Raw genomic sequence first — 24,955 nt, forward strand, 5'->3', positions numbered from 1 at the left:
GGTCATCTTAACTCGATATTGATCATGGGCAAACTCCAAATCCTTAACTAGTTTCTTAACCAATGATCCAAAACACACCCGAGCTCCTCAGGACCCCATTCAATCACATCATCAAGTCCTAAAACACGTTAAGAACTTATTTGAAGCTTCAAATCATATCAAACAACATAAAAATCACAAATCACACCTCAAATCAAATTTAATGAACTTTTGAACTTTCAATTTCCAAAACTCGTGTCGAACCATATCAAATCAACTCGGCATAACCTCAAATTTTGCACACAAGTTTCAAATGACATAACGAAGCTATTCCAAGTCCCTGAACCAAAATTCGAACCAGATATCACCAAAGTCAACTTCCGGTCAAACTTATGAATATTTCAAAACTCCAAATTGCTAACTTTCGCCAATTAACGCTAGAACCTTAAAAAAAACATCCAAATGCAAATCTGGGCATACGCCCAAATCCAAAATCACCATCCGAACCTAACGAAAGCATCAAAACTCTGATCCGGGATCAAATACACAAAAGTTAAACTTGGTCAACTCTTCCAACTTAAAGCTTTCTAGTTGAGAAGTTTTCTTCCAAATCAACTCCAGATCACCAGAAAACCAAAACTCATGATTCACATAAGTTATAATATATCATATGAAGCTACTCAATGCTTCAAACAGCTGAACAGAATGTAAATACTCAAAACGACCCGTTGGATCGTCACACTACATATTAGGGAAATAAGCAGAATATATATAAGAGAAGAGCAATTAATCAAAGGTTGTGTGGTGGATTATTGACTTTGTCATATCTCTATATTCGGATAATGATCTTTTTATTTTCTACTTTTGTGAGATCTGTTGACTTTGTATAACATTTTGTTCGAAATAAACAATCATATCATGGATTCATTGGAGTTTGAAATTATATAAATATGATAGAAATGGGAACAACAACCTTGGACACCATCCTGGTTTACTCGTGAGTTTTATTGGATACGACTTATATACCACTGGGTAATTAAATTAATGGCAACCCTAGTCCATGTCTTGGCAATTTTCAAAGTTATCTATCTAAGAATCTGTCATTGGAAACTCAAATTATTATGTCCAACATTAACTTAATTCTGACATTGGAAACTCAAATTATTATGTCCAAAATTAACTTTAACCAACATTTGTATAGTAAAATTTAGTTTAAAGTCACTTAAAGAGACGTGAAATTCTTACATAAACTACTTGTTTCTTCTTTGAATAGACAACCACTTACGTATAATTTCATTTGAAAATTTGACTAAACCATTAAATAAATTGCAAGCCTTGCTATAAATAGATGTCTTCCCTTAATAGTTTCCAAACACAAATCACTTTAAAGAAAATAGAAAAATCATTGCATCCAAAATACAGAGATATGGCAAAGTCACTATTGAACACAACTTTCCTTGCTCTCCTCTTCTGCTTCCTCCTCATTTCATCCACTGGTTGGTATTTCTTAATTCATCATTTCATTAGTCACTATTCTGAATACAACGTACCCTTTCATATATTTGAATTCAAAAAAATAGTGTTCTTATAACAAAATAACGGTATCTATGCTTAAATCCCAAGCTAATTGTAGTCGCTCTCTTAATAAATATTATTCAGTATTATCCATTTTGCTCTATTTGGCTATAATCCTTTCGCAGTACAGGCAGCTAGCACCTAGGTATGCCTTTGCACAATCATATACGAACTCGCTAATATGAAATGATTATCATTATTGTTATAACTTATAACAAAACAAAAAAACATAAATTTCAACATTTTTAGAAGAAATTCATATATTTAAATTCAAATAAATGATTTTAAAGAAAAATAATAATGATAAGTTGTTGTTCCATGCAGAGATGCAAGCGGCAGAGGGCAAACTTTGTCGAAGGAAGAGCAAGACATTTTCTGGCTATTGCTTTATTAGTGAACACTGCGACGAAGAATGCAAAGAGAAAGAGGGGGCAAAGAGGGGTATGTGCATTAAGAAGAGCATCTTTAGACGTTATTGCTACTGCTACCACAAGTGCAAATAAGCATCAAATGCTCTCAGAATTCTCGTTTTTGTGTATAATAAATAAAAAGTGGTGTGTTGTCTTGTGTGTGAACGAAAAAAAACACTGTCAATTCACTAGAATTGTAGTTATTATGAGAAAATTGTATTAAATTATGTTTATATTATGACGGTCTTTTCTTGGGATCCGTACCGTAAGGTTTGGTGTCAAGAGAAATAATCGAAATTATTTGTGTTTATACTGATTGAGTAGGCTTGGCTAGTTGGCTATTATGATTGGTGGTGGTAAAATGATTAAAAGAATATAGTTATTCATTCATATTGTTCATTAAAAATGATTGGATAATTATTTTTTTTAAAATAAATTAAATATGAATAAGAACTATATTATCCACAAGTTTAAATAAGCATAAGCATCAAATGCTCTCGAAGTTCTCGTTTCTTATTTATGATAAATAAAAACTGGTGTGTTGTCTTGTTGTGAAAGAATAAAAACGCTATCAATTCACTAGAATTGTAGTCATTGTGAGAAAATATTATCAAATTATGTTTGTACCATCATGTTGTATGGTCTTTTTCTTCGGATCCGTGCTGTAATTTTTGGTGTCATGCGATCAAATAATCTAAATAAACTTCAAGAAATTATTTGTGGTTATACTGACTGAGTTGACTTGGCTATTATGATTAATGTTGTCATGTCGAAGAATTTTTATTTAATTTAGCGTATAAAAAATGACTTGAGTAAATACAACATGTAATTATTACAAGAGGCAGGAAACTACCATCAAGCTTTCATCTCGTAGTTTAACCAAACTATTGATTGAATTGATCAGATTCAACTTTCCGTAAATAAGGTGTACAAATTAGCAAATTTAACCGGTAAAAATTACAATGATAATATAAATATTATTATACGTTATGCGCTATTAAGTGTATATAACTTAAACTCGTATATAAATGGATTCCCAAAACTAAAGTTCAAACACAGAGTGACAAATAAGTGAATCTTAGCAACATGGTGTGTTTAATGTTTCCAACCTTTACAGCTACAATGTCATGACCTGAAATTCCAACCACGGAACCGTAATGGCGTCCAATATACACTTGTTAGGCAAGTCAGCATTATCTAATGAATTAACCATTTTTAACAACTTATAAGCAGAATAATAATAAATAACAACTGAAATGCTCCGAAATACAAATAATAAATACATGAGTAATGCAGTCTATACTAATCCTAGAAATCTGGAGTCATAAATACATGAGTGACTAAAATACACAAATATAGTCTGAAATGAAATACATGTGTCTGAAACTAGATAAACAGTAAAACATGATAGAAGGAGACTTCAGGGACTGCGAACGTCGTACAACTCTACCTCAAGTCTCCTGAAGAACTCGGATCCGAGCAATCTCCTCTACGCGCCGCCAGGACCAACATCGGGATCTGCACAATAAGTGAACAAGTGTAATGTGAGTACCAACCGACCCCGTGTACTCCATAAGTGTGGAGCCTAAACTCGACGAAGTGGTGGCTAGGTTATGACAAGACACTAATTAATAACATGTACGAATAATAATAAAAGAGAATAGAAATATAGAGAAAATAAATAAACTCATAAGAACGAGACCCGAATGTAAACTAGCAGAGCGCCCCAGAATAACATCAACTCATAACCTCATATCGCAGTACAGAAACAGAACACGATAGCTACAAATAGTTACAACACACCATACCCCATTACGGCACGCAACGTGATCCCAATATCATTTCAATATCTGTTGCGGCGTGCAATCAGATCCCAATGTCATATCAATATCTGTTGCGACGTGCAACCTGATCCCATTATCAATTTATTTCAATATTATTGCGGCGCGTAACCCGTTTCCAATATCAACTCATTAACATGAACAACTCAACAAAACCAAATTCCGTAATCCCAACACAAAAGAAACTAAAGTGTATATAACATCAAAGAACTACAAGTACAAACAGAGAACTACCAATATCTCATATTCAGAAACCTCGATAAATCATTAACACAAGAATAGCTAAAAGACTCACATAATCCGATACAACATATTAAAGTGCAACAAATAAGGTAAAGACAATAAAGACAAGTGCAAGCATGGAACAATGAAGATATACAATTAATACAAGTAGGAACACATAACGAGTAAGCAGATTTTGATCGAAGAATTAATAAACCAAAATTTGTAACAACTAAATGACACATAACAAAAAAGGCATGAATAACAAGTAAGGACATGTAACAATCAAAGCAGGTAACGAGTTATAACATGAAATAAATGACATAAAATTAAATAATCCAATACTTTAACCCATGACAGCGCATATACACTCGCCACCTCGCATATACGCCGTCCCCACAAATAATTCACGTAGCAAATAGAGCAATAAATCCTAATTCCTTCAGGTCAAAATTAAATACAACACTTACCTCTTTTCTCAATCAAATCAATAATCAACCACGACTTTGACTTTCGAACAAACCTTCAATCCAACCGAATCTAGTCAATTATCCATCAATCAATCCAAAATAAGCTTTAGAAACTACCATACGAATAAAAAAAGTTCAATTTTGATCATGTTTAGAAAAGTCAACAAAAGTTAACCCCGAGACCGCTTGGTCGAAATCCGAGATTCAGACCAAATCTTGATTATCTATTCACTGTCCAGCCCGGATATAAAATTTGTCTTGAAATCCGACCTCAATTTGAGGTCTAAATCTCAATTTTATAAAATCCCTAAATTGTATCTAAAACCCCTAATTTCTACTATGAAATTCATAGATTTGATATTAAAATTTCATGAAGAGTAGTTAGAATTGCTTGAAAACTAGTTAAAGATGCTTACCAATGAATTTGAAAAGAAAACCCTCTTCAAAAATGCCTCTGGAGTGTTTCGGGTTGAACAGAAAAAGGGCAGTCCACTGCACTAAGCTCCCGCTATGCGCAAAGTAACGAACCTACCGGTCGTTTTAAGAATTAGCACCCCGTTCGGTGGCTTAAGGTCTCGAGCAGCTTCGTATTATGACTTGTGTGTGTAGTCGAGTTCGGTTTTCGGATGATTCGGGATTGATTTGGAAGAATAATTCTTATTTTTAGAAGCTTAAGTGAAAAGAGTTGACCGGAGTTTGACTTTTATGAAGACGACTTCGGAATGGTATTTTGATAATTCTCATAGTTTCGTATAGTGTTTTTGCACTTAGCCATGTGTCCGGAATTGGATTTGAAGATCCGTAGGTTGATTTGATGCATTTTGGCAAAAATTGAAAAGTTGAAAGTTTTAAAGGTTGAGAGGTTTGACCGGGAGTTGGCTTTGTTGATATCGGATACAGATTTCTATCCCGGTAGTTGGTATAGCTCCGTTGTATAATTTGGGACTTGCATGCAAAATTTGACGTCATTTCGGGCTAATTTGATATGATTCAGCGCGAGTTCGATTTGAGGTATGCTTCGTAGTTTTGATATTGTATGATGTCATTTGAGGCCTTGAGCAGGTTTGCGCTATGTTAAAGAACTTGTTAGTATGTTCGGACGGGGTCCCGGAGGCCTCGGGTGTGTTTCAGAGAGGCTACGGGCCATTTTTCCATGTTTTTAGAATGTTGATTTGCTGGTGCCTGATGTCCTTATTCGCGATCGTGAAGGTCCAGTTGTGATCGCATATGCTGTTTGGTGGCTGGCCCTTTTCCTTCTTCGCATTCACAGTATACGGTCTACGATCACATGTGTGTGAGTGTTGCTTCATCACGTCTGCAGTAGGTGTTTCCCGATCACGTAGTCGGCGACCATACTGGGGAGGTCGGTACCTTTTTCTTCGCATTCGCATAGAGAGGTCTGTGATCGCGTAAGCTGAGTCAGTGATGAACCGCGTTTGCATCCCTTGTTGCACGTTCGTGTAGTGCTTTTGTGAGGGCAGTGTTATTTCTTCTTCGCGATCGCATGCGTATTTCCGTGATCGCGATGTACAAGTGACTGGGGGCATTTAATCTATAAGCTAATTAGTGCATTTAATTTTGATTTCACATCTGTCATCTCTTGCTGCCACTTCGGAGTTGGAGCGGTAGTGCTAGATGAACCCACATAACCACGATGGTATCTCGCATATGTCTGTTTGAATGCTACAATTGGAACTACACCCAAGCCTAAACCTCGAACACGGCCGGGGTGCTTGGGACCGAATACTATGCCAAGTGCATCATTTGGTCAAGGTTCATCTAGACTTTCTGCTCTTTCACTTCGAATTTCTTCAATTCTTTCCTACAAAATTTGAAAAAGCATAAATTAAGCAATAGATCAAATGACTGGTACATCGAAAAAATATCTTTATCATCCCAAGGCCGGGCTCGAAATTCCTTGTAAAAGTACAGAAAAAAAGCTAACAGCAGGAAGTTGGTCAAAGATTGATCCGTTGAACTTTAAGCTCCGTAACGATAGTTTATTTCAGGTACACTTGAGTGAAATCTTCTCCTTTCCAATTAATAAGTGCGATATAACATGTACTGGATTATTCACTATTCATACATTTCTTTGATTTTGTCACATGAACTGCAGAGACAAGAAAAAATCACCAGCTCCAAATGTGTCTTCTTATACTCCTTCTTTTGAACTTGTTTCTGTTCAAATTCCTCTACTTTGCCTTATTTTAATGTATATAAGCTTTATTAACAGAGATTAGTTGAGGATGATATGGAAAAGGTTAAAGGATTTCAAAGAGAACATTAATTTAAGCAGTTTCCTCAGCTTCTTTCGCTATTATAAAATGCAAGAATCCAAATGAAGCAACTACCTAATGTCTAAATGACACAAGATTTCTACTTTCAGTAATATCAACCCATAAACTTTTAGACGGCAATAAAAGATTTAACGACAAAAACATACATAGGAGCGGTTGCTCTAAAAATAGCTGTGGAAACTTCATTCTATATTGAAATAGTTGTGGAAACCCACTATACAAGCAGTACCAATATAAAATAGAATTTCACAGCAGAAGGCACCAAAAATGTTACTTACCCCAATCACCATAGTCTCATCAGTTACATAACTCTCATCTTTCCTTTTATGAGTCTCAGCCCATATTCTGCCTCGGTCAAAAGCTTTTCCCATCGCCTTCTGAAATTTTTAAAATAAATAATGTTAGTAGTTAATTGAGAATATATATCTTATCTAAGTTAATCGCTTAAACTACCATTGCATCCCTTCTTCTAGCCAAACTCATAGCACCACAAGTATGAGGAAGTTGGTTTTTTCGAATCTGTGCATTCTTCTTGCAACGCTCCTACAAATTAAATAGGTAAAATTCTATTACATAAGACCAAAATAAGTAGAAGCAGAAGCTACTATGATATAAATAAAAATTTAAGTTCAGTGATTGAATTTATCCATCGTCAAGACAATACATATAGAACTTCTTCAGAGAACTTTAAACTCATGAATTACATCATGTTATATGTTATTGTGAAGATAATCAAACACAGGTTTGTCTTTTGTTCTGATCCATCAACAAAAGTTTTACCAACAAGAAAAATAACTTCTCTGATCTCTAGTCTATTTTTTGGTAGATTTATCTCACTAGCCAGTTGAGCGTAACTTTCGACCAATAAAAGAAAGATGAGTAACATGTTCACATTGCCAATGTCTCTGTTTCTAGGCAAGTTTAGTTTTGGGTTTTCAATCTAAGGTTGGCATTTTTCAGAGTAGAGCAACAGTACAAAAGCAGCAGTAGAAGCAATAGCAGAAGAAAGTACCTTTGTCTCCTCTTTCAAGCGATAAGTAACATACAGTGCCCATTGGTCCATCGGTATGCCATCCAGAGCGTTCTTGATGATATCTTCTTTACTTAATAATGGTTCTTCAGCCTCCTTCCATAGTTTAAGCATGTACTCCTTCCACTTTTTGTTAAGGGAGCTGTTATGACACGCCTTTGCCATTAGTTGATGAATCCTAAAGAAAAACCGAGGCTTCACAAATATAAAGTAAATTAATTTACTGCAGTTTTACATATACAACTAAAAGATACAAACTAAACAAAAGAATTTAGATGGCATTACCACTATTATATCATTAAAAACACGGTCCACAAAATATTTGGGCATGGATGACCATTTCTCAAAGCCAATAGGAAAGTACATAGGATTTGTTGCAAGCTGCCCTAAAACTCCAGCAATTAGGCCAGCCGATTTCCCAATTGCTGCATGATATTCATCAAATTCTACAATTATACGCAATCCTTTATCCGAGTTATGGGCATCCTTAACCTTCAATCTAATATTTTTTATTAATTTACATTCATCTATAACAAAATAAAGTCAAGTTAAAACATTAAACAAGGAAAACAAAAAGAATACTCAATCACTTGAAATTTGTATGTACCAATACCATCGGCAAACCAATGAGGCTCTTCGTTGCTAGTACTACGTCTAGTTTGTCGTGAAGAGACTGCACAGATGATGAAGATGGAACGGCGGGCTGAGCAGATACTCCATCAAATGATGAAGATGATACAACATGCTGCGAAGAGACTCCATCAGATGATGAAGATGGAACAACGTTCTGCGAAGAGACTCCATCAACTAAAATAACAGGCCGTGTAGGTTGTGTAGGCAGTGTAGAGTGTAAAGAGACTCGATAAGATGTTGAAGATGAAGCTTGAGCCTGTGATGGCTGCCTCGGAAAAAGATAAGATCTCTATTTGACTGATTTGAATTGATTTTTAACCTTATTTTGCTTCGGCATCTCTACATATATAAAGGTATATAAAGCAAAACAAGAACACCTTGATACCAAACCAGTTTAAACTTCAAGACAAAAATAACTTAAGCTTAATTAATGAAAGAAAGTAACTAGATGCAAGAACATAAAGCAATTCAAGAACAAAAAAGGACATAACTATAATCTAAACTAATTTGAAATGAAAATATATTAAGATGCTTCCTTCTAAAATATGAAAAGGGCTAGCAATGACTCTTCAAATATGTTCATCTTTGCCAATCTAATTTTCAATATCGCAATCACTTAATATTTCATCAGTTTCATCCTCCCTACACAAAAGTAGATCATTAACATCCCCAAAGTGTTGATCTAAGTCTTGCACTGGGAATGACTCATTCTCAGGAAATTCATTATCTCCTTCTCCTCCCATATCATATAAGTCTCTTGGTTTCAAGTGAACAGTACTTCAACCTTTATTCACCTCATCGTACACATAATATACTATTTGAGCTTGTGAAGCTTCAATGTATGCATCATGCTCTTCACGATCGCCAATGAAAAATTAACAGAAGAAAATCCCCATGCATCTATTCTAAACCCCCTATCCCTAGTTGTGTCATTCCATATACACTTGAATAGTGTAACCCGAAATCGACCATAGTAGTTAAGTTCAATGATGTCTTCTAATTTTCCATAATATGGCAAATCTGCTTGCCTCAGGTTTCTATCAGCATCACTAGCAATACAAGATGTGGATGAAGTAAAAAATACTTCATTGTTTTGAGTTTTCAATCCATTCTCTCGCTGTAAAGTCAGAAATTTGAACCCGTTGATATTAAATGATGTAAATCTTCTAGCATGTGGTGATGGACTATCTGCTAAAAACTTTAAGGCATCTGATACAGTATTCAAAATGTCTGGGTTCACAATCTGAAATAAGAATTAAAAAACTATGTTAGGCATAGTTTTAAATTTGTAAAATTCTAATATATTTGTAACAAACCTTTCGGGAAAACCAATCAATGAAGTCATTATTAACTATCTTCTCAATCTGCGTACCGGTAGGCTTTCGACCCTTCCAGTGCCTTCGTACATGATCTTTAAATTCACTACATGAAATGATGATACAAATATTAATTATTTATGTAATTTCTACATATTTAATATAATTTTTGTTTAGATTTGCATTAAATACTCACTCAATGAACGACATGACTTGTGGACAATTTAGTACCACATATCGATGTGCTTGACGTTTTACTATAAGTGACAACTTAAATGTTTCTATTGCTACTCCTTTACCAACCGGTGGAAAAATGCTAGATGAATTTGTCGAGACTCTATCCTCCGGATAATCATCAACACGACGGGGCTTATTAATTCTTGTTTCAATCCCTTCAAAATACTGAGAACCGAAAGTGAGAGCCTCTTCAGCTAGGTATCCTTCAGCTATGGACCCTTCTGGTTATGACGTGTTCCGCACATAGGACTTAAAATGTCCCAAATACCTAAATAAAAAATCAATGGTTAGTTAACGATTACAATTTAACATCTTTGTCTTAAAGAATAAACTCTAATTAAACAATAAAAAATCTTTTAGCTCTCCACAGGATACATCCATCGACACTGTTGCGGTCCCCTAAGTTTTGCTTCACCAGCTAGATGACAAGTTAAATGAACCATGATGGTAAAGAACGCTGGAGGGAATAACATTTTCAAGTGATTCATAGTGAGAAAATGTCGAGATTGAAGCCTATCAAGGTCTATTGGGCTTGAGCTTTTGGAACAGAGTTGTCGGAAGAACGAACTCAACTCTATTAACACTGCAGTCACCTTGTCAGGTAAAATATTTTGTATGGCAATTGGTAACAAGTGCTGCATGAGAATGTGAAAATCATGACTCTTTATATTAAAGAGCTTCCGTTGTTTCAAGTCGATACATCTCAAAACGTTGCTCGCATATCCATCGGGCATTTTGACATTCTTTAAGGTCCGCAAAAATATATCTTTGTTGAATCCACCTTTCTTTGTATTTAAAATAATACCCAAAGATGGACGATAGCTTCCATTCTCATCTGCCCAAAGTTCCTTCCTTATACATATTTATCTAAGATCCTTCCTAGCTTTAATATTGTCTTTTGATTTTTCAGAATCATTGAGTAAAATATATATCACATTCTCACTCACATTCTTCTCAATGTGCACAAGGTCTAGATTATGACGTAACAAGTTCGTTTCCCAGTAAGGAAGATAAAAAAATATGCTCCTCTTTCTCCACTGTCTCGATCTATCTTAATTAACAGTTTGTCTTCGAGTTCTTTTACCTTTATCATTCAAAACAGGTACTTTTCTAAAATTGACATTAATGCCCTTCACTTGTTTCAAGATGTCGGACCCTGATAATGCAATTGATGGCTCCCGTTGCTCAATTTTCCCATTAAAATGAACACGTTGCAATCTAAACCGATTGCCGCTTTCAAGAAAATAATGATGACCCATAAAATACCACTTCCTACTGTGCTTCAATCTGCAAGAGCCTGTATCAAAGTTTCACGTGGGGCAAGCAAACTGAGTGTATGTATTCCATCCAGATAATGTACCAAGCCCAGAAAAATCACTAATTATCCACATCAATGCTCCTCGCATTTTAAATATTTCATTCTTTGAATAATCTAATGTCTGCACTCCATCGTACCACTATTCCCTCAACTCTTGGATGAGAGGTTGTAAATACATGTCTATGTCATTGCTCGGCATTTGATTTCCTGGAATGATCACTGAGAGTATGAATGAAGTTTGTTTCATGCACTCCCAAGAGGATGTTTGTATGGAATAAGTACCACTGGCCAGATACTATAGTTAGCTATCATTTCTCCAAAAGGATTGAAACCGTCACTAGCTAGGCCTAGCCGTACATTTCGAGGATCTGTAGCAAATTCAGGATGAAGCAAGTCAAAAGTTTTCCAAGCCTGAGAATCCTTGGGATGCCTCATCAATCAATCTTGGCTACCCTCTAAAGAATGCCATCTCATAGACTCAGCAGTTTTAGAGCACATGAACAATCTTTGCAACCTTGGCTTTAGTGGAAAGTAGCGCAATATCTTTGCAGGCTGCTTCTTCTTGCAAGCCTTCATCTTCGCCAAAATATAGCATACAATCATTTGGGCAGGCATGTATCTTATTATAATTAAGACCAAGTTTGTAGATGGTTTTCTTGGCCTCATAAAAAGAACCAGGAATCTTGGCATCTTCAAAGGCATCTTTTAACAATTCTAATATCATACTCATCGCTTTGTTAGTCATTTGACAAAGACACTTTATATGATACAATTTGATTAGAAAGGACAATTTAAAATACTTTGTACACCCTTCATATAATGGTTGATTTCCATCTTCGACCAATTCATAGAACTTTGTATAATCTTCATTATGCCCCTCAATGTGCTCTTCATCAAATATTTCTTCTCTATTTATATGATTAGAAGACACACCAGGCTCGTTGACATTGTTCCTGGTGAACCCAAACGCATCATTAATCATAATTTCCATTGGATCTTGGGGATGTAAATTATCTTCTATGACATGGGTGCTCTGAGAAGTCTGTTGAACAGTTGCATTTGATTATTCACCATGCCAATACCAAATTTTATAGTTTTTTGGGAAACGTTTAAGAATCAGGTGCTCTTCAACTACATCTCTTCTTTGCCACTTGTTAAAACCACATACCTGTGCTCAAAAGCAAAATCCAAAAATTGTCTTAGACCATCTGCATATTCAGGTGTGTTTCGTGATTTGTTAATCTAAGATTTATCACTTGGCATGGCTAGAAAGGAAGATATAAGATAACATCACAATATCAAAACTGAAAAGATAGTTCAAAAGCTTATATGTGAAATAACATCATTTCATAAGATAACAAAAATTAGTTTTGGTCTGTGAATAAAAGTAAAATATAATGCCCTAAGAGTAAAAAATAATCTCCTATTTTCAGATTTGGTCTGTGAATAAAGATAATGCCCTAAGAGCAAGATGCAGCCAATATAACATCTGATCTTGATTTGATCAACTAGTTAAAGAAATTACCTAATGAGAAGCCTCTTATGATATAAAAATGCATATAGAAAATATTTACTTCTTCCATTAGAATTAGGACATAACTATCAGAAGCTTTATATGTAGGAGCCTGCAATAATTAGTGAATATATCCACTTAATCTGAAGTAAGTTTTTCTTTCAAAAATTTTGCACATACACAATGTCAAACTGTTAACTTACTACTTCAGATTCTTACAGTTGGATGACATATCTTTCTACCTATACAATTGGTAATCGTTTGATAAATAAGTTAAACCTATTATAGAAGAAAGATCTGCTAATCCGCTAGTGACAAAAGATATAATGAATCTACCTTTTAATAAAAATAAATCTGCTCAAAAGAAAGGACAAAATTTAATTAAAACGAGCTATACCCATCAAATGTTTTACTGTCGACCTCGATCCCAATAGCTTCACCAGCAGTTTTTGATCTCTCGGCTAACTATCAAGTCCATATATAATATTTAGGTTAATATTAGAAAGAACAACAACTTAAAATATCAAAATTAAGTGCATGCAATTGAAATACCAAACAAAGCAGCAAAAATTTAAAGAAATACCAAACTAATTGAACAGAAAAATAACAAAAAATGGACTCAAAAATAAAAGAAAGAAGTACTGAAACCATTAGAACATTAATATTCTCTAATAATAGCAATCGTCATTCAGTTTTCCTTTTTTCTAGTAATAGATTAGTATTTTGGATGTTATATATTCAATTGAATAAATGAATCATAGATTATCGGACTGAGGAAAATACAAATTAGAACAGAATTGGGGAAAATCGCTATATGAATGAAACCTAATAAAGAGAAAAAAACTTTTGGTACTAAATAAGCGTCATTACCTGAAGATTATTGAAGCTGCTAAATGAATTTATGATTTGAATCTCGATTCTTCTAGCCAGAGAAACAGATTGGGAGAAATAGAAGAATTTAAAGTTAGAAAATTGGGAGTTCGTTGCCTATTGAGGGAAATCGAAAGAATTGGGGGAAGGAACTGTGGGAAATAGAAATTGGAGTAAAGAGATACGATACATATGGAGGGAAGGAATTGGGGGAATTCTGGAGGGAGTCTCAAATTATGAGGGGAAAATACTAAAACTTATTGAGGGAATAGTTAAAATGTTGTGATTAAAACATTACGGCGGTTCTAACCACCGCAATACGAAATAACTGTCGCTATAAAAAAATTTAATTTGGCGGCTGGTGAAACGCCATTTTTAATTAGAGTAATATAACCGCCACAATAATTCTGATTTTTTGTAGTGTATGTTGTTAGTTTTTCATGAAAAACTCACCATGTGGAAACTAAGTTCTACTGGTTCTCCTAGTTTCCTTATTTGACCAATCCTATCACCCTAGCTTCTAAAATGCAAGTGCCAATATGCTTTTTGTGAATCCTGCTGGATGACATGTAATCCTGTCCCTATGAGGTATTGCTTCAGGGCTGTTCAATTGATTGATATGTGTAGTTCGTTAACTTATATGGTTAAGTGGTTAATCTGTAATTGTTGGGCTTAGTATGAGTTCATGTATGGCCCTGAACTTTGCAAATGGACACACTCTCCTATTTGAGACGTGTTTGGATCTAGGTATGCTATTCGTGTGAAAGTGAACCTGTTGAAGGCCCAGGCAGTACTGGGTTATTTTCATTTGGGCCTGCAGATGTTCAGTGTGTAATATTTATACTCATATTTATTATTTTGGGTATGTAATAATTTGTAAATAAAACAGTCGAGGAATTAGTGGAATGGGGGGAACGGGTATCCCTTAATTTTCATTTGAACGGTTAGAGAGTATGCTTATAGGGTCTATATGCTTTGTTTTCTACTCTGTTCTACATTCACTATTTCTATACACTAATAGAAAATCATGCCTATAAGAACCCGAACACTTCACCTACTTAACCTGTCTAATACCCGTACATCATCAAAAGCATGTTTGTAAGAGTTTAAGTGCCCTACTTGTTCACATATCTACTTCTATGTGCCATTAGATAACATGCTTATAGGAATCAAATGTCAACAATTATTTGCCCACTGCTCTTGGGCCTGCAGATGTTCAGTGTATAATATTTATACTCATATTCATTATTTTGGTCATGTAATAATTTGTAAACAAAATAGTCGGGTAATTAGTGGAATGGGGGGAACGGGTATCCCTTAATTTTTATATAAACGGGTAGAGAGTATGCCTATAGGGTCTATATGCTTTGTTCTACTTTGTTCTACATTCACTATTTCTATACACTAATAGAAATCATGCCTATAGGAACTCGAACACTTCACCTACTTAACTTGTCTAATACCCGTACATCATCAAAAGCATGTTTGTAAGAGTTTAAGTACCCTACTTGTTCACATATCTACTTCTATGCGCTATTAGATAACATGTTTATAGGAATCAAATGTCAACAATTATTTGCTCAACTTGTGCAATTGCAGTGTGATTATTAGATAGAATGCCTATGGCGTCATATGCTAATATTCATCTAGATATCATGTCTATAGGGCCTTAATTGATTAGCATGCCTATAGGAATAAGAATGATAAAAATTGTGTTTAAATACCAACTATTACAGAACCTACTCATAAGGATACTATTATTCGCTTAGAAAGCATGTCAATAGGATCAAACATGGGTAATTCTGAGTTTTCAAATGGTTTCACTGCCCCATTGCGCAAATCACTTATAGATCATGTCGATAGGTTTTATAATATCTGTAATTTGTAAATTCGATAGTCTGAAGTAGTAGCACTGCCTGTAGGACGTTTTAAACTGGGATCACATAGAAGCCATGTCTATAAGACTTAACGACTATAATATTCCTTGATTCTGAAACTGCTTACGGCCTAATATGAAATTTGCACGTGTGCCTTTGTTGCTATGTGTGGAGGCTAACATGAGCCACTCATTGCTATTATGTGCAGTCCTACTTGTTTTGAATGTGCGACTAGTTTTATCATTTTGAGTACCCTAAGTAAAGTCTAGAACCACCCAAACAATAGGTCCAAAGCATCTTGGACTATAGGAATGGGACGGGTAATGCACACATAGGACACGGTTTATAATTGAATTAAAGCGCTTTAGGTAAATAACTTTAACATAGTAATTGGGTAGTAGGAGATGACAGTATGTGCCCGCTGAATAATATGAGCAACCCCTACCCTAAAAAAATTGCGAAGTATTATTTATGTTGCACGGGGTGATCCTTTAGGCTAAAAAATATAGGACCCCCCTTCCCTTTATATGCTTGCTATTCACACCTAGTCATCAAATATAAACCAACGCAGCTGTATTCCTATAACTTCTAAGACTTGTACTGATTATTTATATAGTTCAATTCTTATGTTATTTCTTTACACTATTTATATAGAACCTTCAACTTCCGCATCGTTTTTTTCACTTATATGATCACTTAGCTTAATTATAATTCAATAATCCACATAGCGTAAACTTCGGCTGGGACCCACCTCTGTGGACCTCGAAGAGTGCCTAACACCTTCTCTTCGAGGTAATTTGAGCCCTTACCCGATCTTTGGTGATGAAGACTATTTGAAACAGAATTATTCTCAAATAAGTGCCCTAACGCACCTTAAAAATCGTTAAGTGGCGACTCCTCTCTTTAATACATATTTAAAAGAGTTGTCACACATCATGGAGAATATGCTGGGGATTTATACTTAGGCTCTTACCATAACGAAGTTGACTTGTGTGGATTATTTGAGGGCATGCATATCCCTTCCCTTATTTTCCTTTATTTGTCTAAATTGCTATGACATGAATATCCCCGCCCTTTTTTTCTTTACTGCTATGATATGAACGTCATCTCTCTGTTTCCTTCATCTTGTCCAAGACTGCTATATCATGTCTCTCCCATCCTCATTTCTTTATTTGCTTCATTACATTCTCGCACATTTTTATGAGTTAAACTGACTTCTCTCTTTTGTCTTTTTTTTTTCTTTTCTTCCTCCTATTCATCTTTACCATATTATCTACTTTCTTTTATATGCATTTTCATCATGCAAATATTTTGCAACGTGTTACTTTTTTGTGTAAGGCTTGCTTTCAACATCATACTCCACTCATGCTTATTATTAACATAGCGGCGCTTGATGAGTGTCCGCACTTTCCTAAAAACACCCTTTTAAACCGGAAAGTCTTATCTGCGGTAGACTAGTCAATCAACGGTGCCGACGATGGTCCCGTGCCTTTCCCTCTCAAGTTATCCACTTGAGAGTACCAGTCTAGACCTCTCTAGAAAACCATACTCTGATTTGAAATATACATGCATCATGCTAAACCTAGTACAGATTGAGACGTCATTGACATAAAAACTCGCTTAGATGAACCTTGTACAAAGTCCATCGGGATTTTCATAATCCCAAAGGACACCATCATATTATGTGCATTACTTGAAGAATACGTGTCAACATACTGATCATTATTGTGAAAATGGCAAATTTGGAGGGGGGAAATAGCTAACTTTTATTTATTTGCAGAAAATAAAGCACGAAATCCCCAAGTTCGGTATGGTCCAGAATATCCCACCTTTGCTAATTGACTGGTGGAAAGACCTTGCACCATGTGACAGAAACAATGTGAGGAGAGTACTTGGTGACCTATCATCTTTGCTGAACATTCAACCAAATAGGGAACTGATCGAGATTGCTACTATGTTCTGGGATGAGAAGAGAGTTGTTTCCCGATTTAGCAATATTGAAATGACTTCTCTCTTGGATGAAATAGGGGGTTTCGCCAAGTTACATGGGATAGTCCAGGACTATTGGTGCCAGAGAATCGCACTCCACGCAGTTTTCTGAAGAAATCATATATACCATTTGACTTTCTCTATGAGCATTATGGGCATAGCAAATCATATCGCCTTCATCATGAGGATCTAGACATTACCTCTTTGGGATGGGTGCACCGCCGGGTTTATGTTTTCATAGTCCGTTTCTTGGATTTGTTGATCTTTCTGAGGCAAAGGGGAATAGTTCATAGTCACTTAGCCATGTTCGCCAGGACATTAATGGAGGGTATCGAGGGACAAAAGTACACTATCATTCCGATGATCTTAGCTGAGATGTACCGTGCTCTGGATCGATGCAAGCATGGGTCCGGACACTTTGAGAGTTGTAATCTCTTACTACAAGTTTGGCTTCTGGAACACTTTCAGAGGGGTGATTATCACCAAGAGCTTCTACGAAGGCCACTGAATGACTACATAGCTAGTCATCATCCAAAGAAAATGACATTCCTTCCAGACAGGTTTGCAAAGCCGGGAAATATTGTAGGTTGGGTACGTTTCTTTAGCAATCTGATAGATGAGCAAGTGCATTGGATGTTTGAATTGTTTCCTAGTAGTGAGTTCATTATCATATCCAAAGGAACTACTCACTTAGTACTGATCGGGTTGCAAGGCATCTATCCTTATGCTCCTATAAGGGTAATGAGGCAAGCTGGAAGGAAATAGGTCATACCTCGGGTTTTCAACATGGTTCAGTATAAGGCAGATTTCAAAGGGGATGTCATCCCGTTAACGTTCGAAGCGCAACACATGTGGAACTAAAAGATCATCGTGGAAGGAGAGACTATTGAACCAGACATGTATCACGTCGGTCATATGTACTACTATCTCTCTTGGTTGGAGGACGACATAGTTGGAGACATCAAACCGAGAGTAAATTTGAAAGATAGGATCATAGATGAGGTGGATGAAGCACATGTAAAGTATAGGAGGCTACGCAAAAGGGTGTTCGAGTTCGAAGCTAAGCATCTGGAAGAATATAAAGTGAACATGGAGGAGATAAGGGAATAGAAGGAGATTGCCAATAAGTCGACAGAAAGGTTAGAATATCCAGAGCAAGGATTGATGGAGCTAGAAGGGAAGATGAGAAAGAGGCTTTGGGAGTGTCAAGGCATGGACGATAATGAAGGAGAGAAGCTGGCAAAGGCTTACTTGCTACTAGACATGTGCGATCTAGGGAATGTGATTGATAGGGTCAAGAGAGCCAAACATGGAGAAGGTCCTTCAGGGACCAAGTAGATTAGGAGATAATGTTCTTTACTGCTTTCTAGATTAGATTAGATTTCGATGTAATAAGGCTTAATGTCATTAGTGACTTTATTATTATTGTCGATTTAGTGAAATATTGATTTGGCTTATTTTCACACTAATGGAATGAGGCAAACATTTGCATGAATTTTCTCATCAATGATCACCCATAAACCCAAGTTCCAGGAACTCATCTAGGCAACCCGATATACGTGGAAACCTTACCCCATACCCCGCAACGAACCCTATACATACCTGAGCCGACAGAGAAGGACCAGCTAATTTGAAACATGGCAGAAGAACTCAAGAAACTAACAAGGAGAATCCAGAGTATTGAAGGTGGGAAGGGTGGTGAATGTTTAAACTATTAAGATTTGTGTATCCAGCCAGATGTAGAACTACCGGAGGTTTACAAACCTCCCAAGTTTGAGATGTTCGATGGTATTGGTGATCCAAAGGTGCATCTGAGAACCTACTATGACAAGCTTGTAGAAGTGGGTAAGAATGATCAAATCCGCATGAAACTGTTCATGCAAAGTCTTACACAAGATGACTTATCTTGGTGTATCAGTCAGAATCCAAAAAATTGGGCGAATTGGGTGAGCATGGCATCAGATTTCATGGACAGATTCAAGTTAAATATAGAGAACGTGCCAGACGTTTTCTATATTCAAAACCTTAAGAAGAAGCCAACAGAAACCTTCCGTAAGTATGCTATTCATTGGAGATCAGAGGCTGCCAAGGTGAGGCCGCCACTTGATGAAGAACAAATAAACATGTTCTTTGTTAGAGCTCAAGATCCGCAGTATTTTGAAAGGTTGATGGTTATCGAGAATCACAAGTTCTCAAACATCATCAAGCTAGAGGAAAGGATAGAAGAAGGAATCAAGAGTGGGATGGTGACAAATTTCGAGGCTCTACAATCCACAAACAAACCCGTGCAATCAGGAGGTATTTCGAAAAAGAAAGAAGTGGGTACCGTGATGGTAGACCAGGGCCCTAAGTCTCCCCTTACATACCAAACACTTCCACCCACATATCAACTTTCACCTCCAAAATACCAATATTGTGCCACCACCTACCATACCTATAACACCCAACCCACATATTACCATTCACCTCCACCGCCCGCCAACACTATCCAATGCCACGCCCAAACTTTGACGCAGAGCTCCCAAACAATATACCCCAATTGCTGAACCCATAGCCCAACTATATGAGAGACTATAGGGGCTGGTTATGTCACCCATATTCCCGCTGTTGTTGTAAAGAACCCTCCCTAGTGGGTTAACCCCAACAAAACTTGTGCCTATCACTCAGGCTTGAAGGGTCATACCATTGAAGAATGCAGCATGTTGAAGGACAAGATTCAGACACTGATCGACACCAAGGTTATACAGGCAAATGAAACTGTACCAAATATCCATAATAACCCTCCCCAGGATCATAGGGGCGATGGAGTGAATGTGATAGAAACTGATGAGGAATGGGATCAGGAGGGATCCATTGGACTTATTCGAGAGGGGTATGCTCCTAAAACATCTCATGTCACCCTCTCACTGATTGTGTTGCAAAACTAGGCACGGTTTGAGATCAAGGTAGCTACGCCTTTCACTGTGATGGTATCTCCCACACCATCTTATAAGTCTGATGTCGTCCTATAGGATTATGTCGCGGAGGCAAGAAGAAAAGGAAAAGCCAAGATGAAAGAGACAGATACTGCACAAGGTATGAGGAACAAGCAAGAATCTTCATCTAAGCCATCTGTCATTGAGACGAGTACTGACGATCTTTGGAGGAAGTTACATGCGAGGGAATACTCTGTTGTTGATTACCTGAACAAGACTCCCGCCCAGATATCCATTTCATCACTGTTGCAAAATTTAGACGTGCACAAGAATGCCTTGATGAAAGTGTTAAGCAAAGCTTATGTACTCGCCGGTATCACCAGCGCGGAGATGGATAACATGGTTGGATAGGTACTGGAGAGTCACAAAATTACTTTCCACGAAGATGAGTTACCTCCAGAATTTGAAGACAAGATCATTGCCAGGGTCTTGATAGATGGAGGTTCGAGCCTGAACATATGCCCGCTGATCACTCTGAAAAGATTAGGTAAAGGATTGCATGAGATATGGATAGGAAGCATGAATGTGCAAGCATTCGATAGATCTCAGAGAGTCACTATCGGAGAACTCAACCTTGATCTATAGATGGGCCCGACCTGGTTTGATTTCAAATTCCAAGTGCTAGACATATCCGCCACCTACAATCTGTTGTTAGGATGGCCATGGATACACGCAGCTGGGGCAGTAGCTTCTACCCTGCATCATGTTATAAAGTTTGAGTGGAATCATCAGGAGGTGATCATTCATGGAGATGGAAGCAACCCTATTAACACCAACCAGACTGTGAGAGTCATCAATATAGGAGGAAATTAGGAGGAGAAACATACTACCGCATTGAGCAAGTAAACATAATTGAGGATGATCGATGGCTGAGAAATACGATAGAAAGCATGTTCATGTGGTTGGGATATAAACCAGGCAAGGGTCTTGGCCAAAAACCTCAGTGGACCACAAAACCCATACGACCACATCACGGCACAACCTTTGGGCTCGGGTACGAATATACAGTGCAAGAATACCAGGATTGGACACCGCCATGGCGCACCGATTACTATCCACTGGAACAACCCATACCACCATTGTACCATACATTCCGCCAAACTAACATGATTTGGGGATCCGAGGAAGACGAGATTTTGGCCGGTATGAGGAAGCTGTTTTTGAACGAGGAAGATATGGATTGCAGTGCAATTTTAGAGGAGGAGGAGGAAGACCATACTATTCAAACAGTGGGAGAAGGAGTTGTTCTCAAGAACTGGACTACTGCACCGTCCCGGGCTCGCCGAGTACCTGGGAAGCCTTGGCAGAATTAGCATGAGTTAATTTAAAATTGTTTTTGAGCATTTAAGACATTTTCAGTCTTTTATTTTGAAATAATTACTCGAGCCATCGAGTCGTACTTGTTGACAATTTTATGTCTTATTAATGCATTATTTCTTTTCATTTATTTATTATTATCTTTCAACATTCTTTTCAGCGTAATTATTACATATCCTGTTAAAACTTACGACTGTGACATGTAATGAGACAACGCAACATCAGGAAAGTGATTCTGAAGATTTGGAAGATAACATAATTCCTGAGGAAATTATCAAAGAAGTAGAGAACTTTGAAAACAAACCAAAGTCCAACTTGGAGGAAATTGAAGCAATTAACTTAGGGATTCTGAAATAGTCAAAGCAACTCGCATATGCATTCATCTATCATCATCAAAAATGGAAGAGTATGTTAGGTTTTTAAATGAATATGAGGATATTTTCGCATAGTCCTACGGCGATATGGCTGGGTTAAGCACATCCATAGTAGCTCACAAGCTACCTACCAACCCCACGTGTTTGTCGGTGAAGCATAAGCTCAGAAAATTCAAGCCATATCTAAGTCTAAAAATAAAGGAGAAGGTTACTAATCAAATCAAAGCCAAGGTTCTTTGAGTGGTCGAGTACCCGACCTAGTTAGCCAACATTGTGCCAGTTCCGAAAAAAGATGTGAAAGTGAGAGTGTGTGTTGACTATCGAGATCTGGACAGAGCAAGTCCTGAGGATGATTTCCTGTTGCCCAACATACACATACTAATCGACAACTGCGCCAAACATGAACTCCAGTCCTTTGTGGATTGCTTCGTAGGATACCACTAGATTTGGATGGACGAATAAGACACCAAAAAGACAGCTTTTATCATGCCATGGGGGATACATTATTACAAAATGATGCCATTTGGCTTGAAGAACACTGGAGCTACCTACATGAGGGCAATGACGACTCTCTTCCACGACATGATACACAAGTAAATAGAGGTGTAAGTGGATGATGTTATCATCAAATCTAAAAGGAGTTCAGATCATACAGCAGACCTGAAGAAGTTTTTCGACCGACTTCGAAAATACAATTTGAAGTTGAACCCTCCAAAATGTGCCTTCGGAGTCCCTGCTGGAAAGTTTCTAGGTTTCATCGTCAGCCGCCATGGTATTGAGCTAGAACAAGAAGGATGTGATGAGTTTCCAGGGACGCCTCAATTATATTGGCCGTTTTATAGCACAGTCAATAGTGATATGTGAGCCGATCTTCAAGATGCTGAAGAAAGATGCTTCGACAAACTGGACTGAAGAATGTCAAAAGGCTTTTGACAAAATCAAGAAGTAGTTGTCTAAACCGCCCATGTTGGTCCCACCAGAGCCAGGAAGACCTCTACTACTGTATTTGTCTGTGCTAAATGGAGCCTTTGGTTGCGTTCTGGGGAAACATGATGAAACGGGGAGGAAGGAGCAGATAATATACTATCTGAGTAAGACGTTCACACCTTACGAGGCCCGGTACTCTTTGCTAGAACGCACCTATTGTGCTTTGACATAGATAGCCCAGAAATTAAGATATTATTTCTGTGCGTACACTACATATCTCATATCAAGGATGGATCCACTAAAATACATTTTTCAGAAACCCATGCCTACAGGTAAGTTAGCAAAGTGTAAGATACTGCTAAGTGAGTTCGGCATCATTTATGTGACTCAAAAGGCAGTCAAGGGACAAGCATTGGCTGATCACTTAGGAGAGAACCCCATAGACGGGGAATACGAACAATGGAAGACGTATTTTCCGGATGAGGAACTGACGTTTGTAGGTGAGGATATTGCCGAAACATACGACGGTTGGAGGATATTTTTCGACGGAGCATCAAACTTCAAGGGACTAGGAATCGGATCTGTTTTAGTATTAGAAACCGGCCAACATTATCCAGTATCCACAAAACTTAGGTTTCTGTGTACGAACAACATGGCGGAATATGAGGCATGCATCTTGGGTCTCAGTTTGTCCATCGACATGAATGTTCAGGGGTTATTGGTAATCAGGGATTCTGATCTATTAGTACACCAGGTACTAGGAGAATTTGCTACCAAGAACACTAAAATATTGCCATACTTACATTGTGTATTAGAGTTGATCAAGAGGTTCACAAAGGTAGAATTCAAACATGTTCCAAGGATTCAGAATGAGTTCGTAGATGCATTGGCCACCTTGTCTTCCATAATACAACATCCAGACAAGAATTTCATCGTTCCTATCCCGATTGAGATTCGCAAGCAGCCATCTTATTAAGCTCATATTGAAGAAGATTTTGACGAAAATGCATGGTTCCATGATATCAAGGAATACTTGAAGAAAGGGGAATACCTATAGAATGTTACACACACTCAAAAGCGCATGCTTCGAAGATTAACCAACCATTTCTTTCAAAGTGGAGGAATTCTGCATATAAGAACTCCTGATTTGGGATTGTTGTGATGTGTCGATGCCAAGAAGGCATCTAGATTGCTTGAAGGAATACACGTCGGAACCTGCAGACCTCACATGAACGGGTTCGTTCTAGCCAAGAAGATATAAAGGGCTGGGTATTTTTGGATGACTATGGAAACAAACTGCATCAAATAAGTTCAAAAGTGTCACCAATGCCAGGTACATGCTGATATGATGAGGGTGCAGCCCAACGAACTCAATGCAATGAGTTCACCTTGGCCTTTCTCTGCTAGGGGCATGGATGTCATTGGAACAATTGAACATACTCCTTCAAACGGACACGGGTTCATTTTGATGGCTATATATTACTTCACAAAATGTGTTGAAGCCGCTTCCTATAAGGCTGTGACTAAGAAGGTCATAGCGAATTTCGTCCGGGATCGTATTATTTGTCGATTTAGAGTACCTGAGTCAATCAATACTGACAATGCCGCCAATATTAATAGTGATCTAATAAAAGCTATGTGTGAAACATTCAATATCAAGCATCAAAATTCTACAACATACAGGTCGCACATGAATGGAGACATAGAAGCCGCCAACAATATTATCAAGAAGATATTAAGGAAGATGGTAGACAACTACAAGCAATGGCATGAGAAGATATAATT

General features: G+C 37.2%; 3 protein-coding genes across 22 annotated transcripts; 2 read left to right on the forward strand and 1 right to left on the reverse strand.

Moving 5' to 3' along the window:
* The first annotated feature begins 1,363 nt into the window (after positions 1 to 1,363).
* On the forward strand, positions 1,364 to 2,272 carry LOC104108681 (defensin-like protein 1). Its single transcript, XM_009617774.4, has 2 exons — positions 1,364 to 1,475; positions 1,879 to 2,272. Exons 1-2 carry the CDS (start codon positions 1,406 to 1,408, stop codon positions 2,055 to 2,057), a joined length of 249 nt encoding a protein of 82 aa, XP_009616069.1. The 5' UTR covers positions 1,364 to 1,405; the 3' UTR covers positions 2,058 to 2,272.
* An 885-nt stretch (positions 2,273 to 3,157) lies between these two features.
* LOC104108683 (uncharacterized) lies at positions 3,158 to 14,047 on the reverse strand. 20 transcript variants are annotated; one of them, XR_011412423.1, is made up of 10 exons: positions 13,712 to 13,969; positions 13,239 to 13,306; positions 8,432 to 8,796; positions 8,110 to 8,351; positions 7,807 to 8,019; positions 7,248 to 7,337; positions 7,073 to 7,171; positions 4,914 to 6,319; positions 4,498 to 4,567; positions 3,158 to 3,482 (listed from the first exon to the last, which is right to left on the reverse strand). XR_011412423.1 is itself a non-coding variant. In XM_070188711.1 (8 exons), exons 4-8 carry the CDS (start codon positions 8,188 to 8,190, stop codon positions 6,266 to 6,268), a joined length of 537 nt encoding a protein of 178 aa, XP_070044812.1. In that variant the 5' UTR covers positions 8,191 to 8,249; positions 8,432 to 8,796; positions 13,239 to 13,306; positions 13,712 to 13,972; the 3' UTR covers positions 3,158 to 6,265. The 20 variants fall into 20 exon arrangements, 12 of the variants coding, with proteins under 12 accessions (XP_070044812.1, XP_018630538.1, XP_070044811.1 ...); XR_011412420.1 differs by having other exon boundaries at positions 3,158 to 3,872; XR_011412422.1 differs by adding an exon at positions 3,773 to 3,872 and having other exon boundaries at positions 4,498 to 6,319.
* Positions 14,048 to 23,459: 9,412 nt separating this feature from the next.
* Positions 23,460 to 24,953, forward strand: LOC138901189 (uncharacterized). The gene is made up of 2 exons (XM_070188932.1): positions 23,460 to 23,924; positions 24,504 to 24,953. The coding sequence occupies exons 1-2, from the start codon at positions 23,460 to 23,462 to the stop codon at positions 24,951 to 24,953; spliced, it is 915 nt and encodes a 304-aa protein (XP_070045033.1).
* Positions 24,954 to 24,955: the final 2 nt, after the last annotated feature.

Source organism: Nicotiana tomentosiformis, chromosome 11 (genome assembly GCF_000390325.3).
Source record: "Nicotiana tomentosiformis chromosome 11, ASM39032v3, whole genome shotgun sequence".
NCBI classification, from domain to species: domain Eukaryota; kingdom Viridiplantae; phylum Streptophyta; class Magnoliopsida; order Solanales; family Solanaceae; genus Nicotiana; species Nicotiana tomentosiformis.

Excerpts from the sequence above, each read along its gene's own strand:
- LOC104108681 (XM_009617774.4), top strand. The coding sequence starts at position 1,406 with ATGGCAAAGTCACTATTGAACACAACTTTCCTTGCTCTCCTCTTCTGC. Across the intron at positions 1,476-1,878 it reads CCTCCTCATTTCATCCACTG|AGATGCAAGCGGCAGAGGGC; the intron begins GTTGGTATTTCT and ends TGTTCCATGCAG.
- LOC104108683 (XM_009617777.4), bottom strand. Across the intron at positions 9,701-9,773 it reads TTGATTGGTTTTCCCGAAAG|ATTGTGAACCCAGACATTTT; the intron begins GTTTGTTACAAA and ends TTCTTATTTCAG.
- LOC138901189 (XM_070188932.1), top strand. The coding sequence starts at position 23,460 with ATGGATCCACTAAAATACATTTTTCAGAAACCCATGCCTACAGGTAAG. Across the intron at positions 23,925-24,503 it reads CTGATCTATTAGTACACCAG|GTACATGCTGATATGATGAG; the intron begins GTACTAGGAGAA and ends CACCAATGCCAG.